The sequence below is a fragment of the Rattus norvegicus genome, chromosome 3 (genome assembly GCF_036323735.1).
Source record: "Rattus norvegicus strain BN/NHsdMcwi chromosome 3, GRCr8, whole genome shotgun sequence".
NCBI lineage: Eukaryota > Metazoa > Chordata > Mammalia > Rodentia > Muridae > Rattus > Rattus norvegicus.
In genome coordinates, this window is record NC_086021.1 from 169,415,894 (window position 1) to 169,421,982 (window position 6,089).

Consider the following 6,089-nt stretch of genomic DNA (forward strand, 5'->3'; position numbering starts at 1 on the left):
GTCTAGGTGTTCTACCCCACTGACAGAAAGAGGTTGGTTAGCCTAAAGACCATCCAAATCAGAGACAGGATTCCAAGGAGACTGCCAGGAGTGTGGGACCACGAGGTACCGACCTTCAAACGACAGGGGTCAGGGGAGGAGAGAAAAAAGTCTGGGGCCATTTCCGCGTCACCTGGAATCTTCAGACTACTGGTAGAGCTGCTAGGCTAAGTCACCCAAAGCCCTCCTGCTTCCAAACTGAGGAGATGCTGAATTCCAAACTCCTCTATACAATCTCCATTTATTTTTAGGCTGATGGCCCTGTGCACCCCAAAGATACCTAACCTGGGAAAAAATGACCAAGGATGGGCTTCCTACTAACAGGGTCCTATTTCCCAAGATCTATTGTCAGGTGTCACCTGATTCTATCCACCGGAGGAGAAGAGAAGGGTAAACCCCAGTTCAGAGGCAGCAGCCTAGCTCTAGGCTTCCCAGTGTCCAAACACCCAGAGGAGAAGGCCAAAGCTCCAGCTTAGCTGGCCCTGGGTTCCAAAAATGACCTGGCTCCCTCTATCCAGGTTGCAACTCTTGCTTCCTGGCCTCTGCCACTACCTCAGCAGACTAGCAGCCCAGTCCTGATCTCCAAGCCCGAAAGCAAAAGGCATTGTCGAGTAGCCCTGTCAGATATACACCCTCTCAGCGTACAGATGGACTCTTGACTGGGGTTTGAACCTAGGGTAGAAAGCAGAGAATACATTTGAGGTTCACATACAGCACACACAGTCACACACCGGAGTTATCTGCCCACCCCGAGGAGTTTGGGCTTCATTCCCAAAGAATGTCCCAAACTTGACGTACAGCTCTTGAAACAAGAGAGTTAAAGTCATGCAGACACACGGAGCCCTCTAAATAAACACCATTTCCATGGTTTTAATAAGCAAAATAGGAAACCATTTTAATAACCAAAAAAACAGAAACCAGTCTGAATTAAAACTACAATAAGACTAGATTTTAATATTTTCATATCATAAGCAGGGGTTGAAATTGATCCCTTATTTTACATGAAATTAAAAACAATTTCTGTTGCTTTGTGGCAAGTTTGATTTCAACACAGTTGAATCAGTGAAAAACCAAAGCTCGTTTCCGATGCAGGACAAATATCCACAATATTTAAAACTGCAAGCACCATGCGGTTCATACAATCTTGTTATTTACTGTAAATTTATCAACTAATACAAACTCAAAAACAAACAAACAAACAACAAAAAAAAAAGCATCCAGCCAGCAGCGCCAGCAAATTCAGGTGGGAATTTTTTTTAAAAGTACGCTTTCATTTTGGTATTTCTGTCAGTGCAACTGAATCCTTTTACTGACCCGCAGAAATGAAAGTAACGATAAAGAAAAACACCCAGACCTCCCCATAAACTACTGTACAACAGAAGGGGGTCGAACACCACCCATGAGTCTCCCTGCTATCCCGACAGCAGAGAAGCGCAAAATGCAGTGGTCTAAAGAACGCACTCAGGTTGCAGCATTAGCTGCCAATGTGTGGGTTTCTAGTACATTCTAAGAATGGCTTTTGGCACAATGGGAGCTCAGATCATCATTGACGTGTAGGAAGAGGTGGGAGAAATAGTTTTCACCCTAAGCCCTGGCGGGGAGGGAGCTCGCAATTAGCGCCCTTCTGGAGCATTCCAAACCAGCCCTGTGTTGACTTCTTAGGACGCAAAGCCGGTCTTTCTTTTCTTCGTGTGTGTGTGTGTGTGTGTGTGTGTGTGTGTGTGTGTGTGTGTGTGTGTGTGTGTGGTGGGGGGTGGGGGTGTCAATTTGGCCCCAAGACCAGGCAGTGATAGTGGACACGCTCCTGCACGGTGTGGATCTCCGCAACTGCCTCTCCCTTAGCTTTCCCTCAACACCAACAAAACTCAAAACTGAAGTGGGAAGGAAGAGGAGAGCGAAGAAACAAATTCCAAGGATCCCCCGGACAAAGTTGGGCTTGGTTTTTTTTTCTTTCTTTCCTTTATTTTTACTTACAAACAAAAAAATGCCATAATAATAAACCCAAACATAGACTCAGCTTGCTGCTACCTTCTCAATGTGGTTTGGCCGGGCGGGTAATTTACAAGCCGGCCGGCGACTGAAACTCCGCTCGCTTGCTCGCTCGCAGCCGCAGCCGCAGGAACTGCATCCCTTCTCACCCAAAGAAACAAGGGGGTTATGATTCATGATCAACAACATGCTAAAGTTAAACAAGAAAAATGGTACAAAATAGAAATTATTACCATACATGTCCAGCATGCAGGATTAATATTTTTAATGCAGATTTTCGTATTTTTTCTATATAATCGAGCAGGCATTAAAACTGATGAGATTTTTTTTTTCCTTCGCGCGCCGAAAGTCCTAACTGAGGCCCGCGTCTCCGGCTGAGAGCCAGTGTTCACCATACTCTGGACAGACAGAGCTGTCCGTTTTTCCTTCCTTAGCTCAGCCTTGCCTCGCGCCCACGGGGACTCCAGAGTCCCTCTCCTCTCCTCTGCTCTTCCTGGGGGCGAACTGAGTTCTGGGCTGCAAAGCGGCGGCCCTGGCACTCACAAAGTTCTCAGAGCCAGAAGTGTCCGGACGGCCTTGGCGACTCCTTGGAATATGCCTCGCGGGCTTCCAGCTTGGAGAAAAGTTACTCCGGGACCTCCCACCGCCCGGGTCTCTCTAACTCTGCCCAAGTCTAAGAGGCTGCGCTGCCCTCTTCTTAGCCAAGGTGCTCTACCCGCCCGTGCTCCCGCCCGTCTCCCGCGGCCCGCGCGTCCTTCCTCCCTCTAGCTCGAGTCAGGCAGGTCAAGGCCGGGGCCATGGCAGGGACAGGGAGTCCAGGGCTGGGGACACAGGATAGGGAGTCCGGGCCAGGGCAATGGCGGGGGCCGGGACCCGCTACGACTCACAGAAAGAACTCAGGAGAGGAGGGGCTGTCGCTGGTGGAGCCCGCCTCCCTGAAGCCGGAGTTGGCGAGTTTCTCGCACTTGACCTTGTAGGCGTCTCTCTCGCGGGCCAGCCGGGACACCTCCTGCTTAAGCTGCTCCACCTGCTGAATGAGCTGCGTCTTCTCGTTCTCCAGGTGATGTTTCTGCTGGACGCGTTTATACCTGCACGACTGGGCGTAGCCCCGGTTCTTCAGGGTCCGCCGCTTCTGCTTCAGGCGGATCACCTCGTCCTTGGTGAAGCCCCGCAGGTGGCGGTTCAGCTCACGCACGGACATGGACACCAGCTGGTCGTCAGAGAAGCGGTCCTCCACACTACCGTTGCTGCCCGCAGCCGTCGCCGCGGCTGCCGCGTGCGGTCCCGGCCCCGGGTGACTAGTGGGCAGCTGTTGCGCCGGACTGGCAGCGCTGGACGGCGGCGGTGATGCTTGGTGATGGTGGTGATGGTGCGGGTGAGCGTGCGGGCCCAGCTCATCGTGAGTCACACCGGCTCCTGGGTACCCGTGGTGCGGATGAGGGTGGTGGTGGTGGTGATGGTGGTGCGCACTACGGAAGCCGTCGAAGCTCTGCAGCGGCTGTGGCACTGGGTGCGAGCCGATGAGCGCCTCCACCGCGTCCTCGGGTGTCAGGTTGAGTGCCTCGGGATTCATCTGCTGGTAGTTGCTCGCCATCCAGTAGAGGTCCTCGAGATGGGTCTTCTGTTCAGTCGGACTGAAGCTGGGAGAAGAAGGCACGGAGCTGCACGGTGTGCTGAGCGGGGTGGACGACACCGAACCAGCCGGCTGCAGGCGTGTGCATGGCCGGCCGGGACGCTCCGCACGCCCCAGTGGCTCCTTCTTCACGTCGAACTTGAGAAGGTCGAAGTCGTTGACGTACTCCATGGCCAGCGGGCTGGTGGGCAGCTCTGGCCCCATGCTCAGCTCCGCGGCCATCGCTAAAAGCGAGGCTCAGCCGCCGCTGCCGCGGGGGAAACTTTGCGGCCGGCCGGGACGCGCCGAGCCAAACGCGGGGGCGAAGAGCGGCAAGCCGGGGAGGCGGGGAGCCGAGGGCGCAGCGGGCCGGGGCCGCCGGCCAAGCCTTTGTCTGGGGACGCGGCGGCGCGCCGGAGAGTCCTCCCGAGGCTGCCTGAGCTGCCCCGGAGCTCGGGGCTGCGACCGCGCCGGGAACGAGTCAGGTCGAGCCGGGGCAGGGTAGAGAAGCTGGCGAGGTGCGCGCAGGGGCAGAGGGGAGGCGCAGGGCAAAGCGCCCGCCGCTCGCTCTCCGGCTCTTTGGCTCTAGGGCTTTCTTGCTTGCAGCCGCTCGCAGCCCGGCGGTGCAGCTGTGCAGGAGCTGGCGCCGCCGCCTCCTTTTATCGCTTCCTGATGTCACTGGAGCGCGGGGGCCCAAGCGGCCCGGCGAGTTGGCCAATGGCTGCACGGCCCCCGCGGCCCAGCGACGCTGGGCGGGGCGTGCCTGACAGCTCCCCCGCCCCCCGCGTCAGCTGACTAGAGGCCGGAGGAGCCCCGAAGCGGCTGAGGCCTGGAGGAGGGCTGGAGCCGAGTGGGACGGACCGCCTGGTCCCAACCCCCAACACCCTCTGAGTCGAGGTTCCCGCACGCTTGCCTTCGGTGCGCGCCCCACTTCTGGACCCAGCCGCCGTTCCCACCCCCCTGTCTGCACTCACGCCTCCCTAGATACTCTTTACACTCCCACTCTCAGCCCGTGTCACCCCCACGTAGGCTCAGAATAAGCGCCGGGATGTCGCTTCCCTGGCCCTTTGTTCCCAAGCGGCCCCCGCCCAGTGGGCGACGCTCCGTGTGTCCTCGGCGCCGCGGGCCGAGTGAATGTGTGTCGTGCGTGCCTGTGTTTCTGTAGGTCTGAGCTAATGTATGCGGTGGGGGGATTGCGGGGTTGGGGCTCCAAGAGTTCTGTTCAGATCTAACTCTTAACCTCTAGGAAGGTTCCTCAGGCCAAGAGACGCTGTTCCTCTCCTAGTCGGTTCAGTGATCGAGCTCAGAAGACAGAGCTCCAGTAGTCTCGCCCTCCGTACATTCGCCCCCCACCCCCAAAAATGCTCCCAAAGAAGGTAAACAAAAAGAAAAAGAGTCGGCCCAAAGGCTCTGAATACCTTTCACTTGCCAGTCGTGTGGAAACCTGACAACTCCGAGGTTCGGAGCTGAGACCAACAGCGGTCTGTGCACTCAGTGGCTCTGGGATGCTGGGGAGCCGGGCCCTGTTTTTGTCTGAACATTTTGTAAGGATTAAGCCGAGCCAAGCTTCTGACGGCTGCAGGGAGATTCAAACAGGCATAAAGTGCGACCCCAAGTGGCCACGGGACGCAAAGGCGCCCTGAACTGGTTAGTTCTGTACGGGAAGGCTAGGACCGCGCCTCCGACCCGTGCAGGTCCTACTGACTGACCCGACCAAGCCAGGCCTGAACTCAGGCTGAGTGCGCCCTGGAATCCAGGGCAGACCCCTCTGAAACTATGCACAGGCCCTCCGATCCCATCTTCGGACTCAACCACTAACCCTCTCCGGTCACTTTTTCTGAAATTCCGTATTCTGAATTCCACACCTTCGAGGTGTGCTTATGGGCTACTCCCCTCGAGGGAGGAAGGTCCTGAGCTGGAAAGATCAGAGTCCTAAAATGAAAACGCCAGGTAAAGAGGGTCCAGGGCTACCGGGTGAGAAACTTCTCCGGAGCGCAGACGGGAGGCGGAACGCAACACACTAGGCTTTCAGACAAGGCTGTAGGGCGCCGACAGAGACTCCCTACCCTGCCAGAAGGGCTGGAAATGTAGGGCTTTCCTCAGACCCCGACCCCAACACCCAAAGTGAATAGATGTCGAATTCGCTGCATCCGGAGATCCGACCCGCCTCCCACGTCGCTTTCTGCTTCCAAGCTCAGGACGCGGAAAGATGAGCGGAGGAAAGCGCGCTGGGTGAGTGTGTCCTGGCTGCCCTCCGCACCGGACCTGCCCGCCAACGTCGCGCAAGGGGGCCAGTGGCCCGCAGCACTGACAACCAGATCAGACCTTTTCCCCTCTCACAGAAAGAAAAATTTGCCTCCGATCAATAAAAAAAGCCTTTTCTCCCCTCTTAAATCCTTAGGAAAGACGGGGCAGAGAGTGGTCTAGGGAGCCTAATTTTAACCAAAAA

At 56.2% G+C, this 6,089-nt stretch overlaps 1 protein-coding gene across 1 annotated transcript; it reads right to left on the minus strand.

Moving 5' to 3' along the window:
• Positions 1–1,996: 1,996 nt before the first annotated feature.
• On the minus strand, positions 1,997–3,917 carry Mafb (MAF bZIP transcription factor B). The gene has a single exon (NM_019316.2). It carries the CDS (start codon positions 3,881–3,883, stop codon positions 2,912–2,914), a length of 972 nt encoding a protein of 323 aa, NP_062189.1. The 5' UTR covers positions 3,884–3,917; the 3' UTR covers positions 1,997–2,911.
• Positions 3,918–6,089: the final 2,172 nt, after the last annotated feature.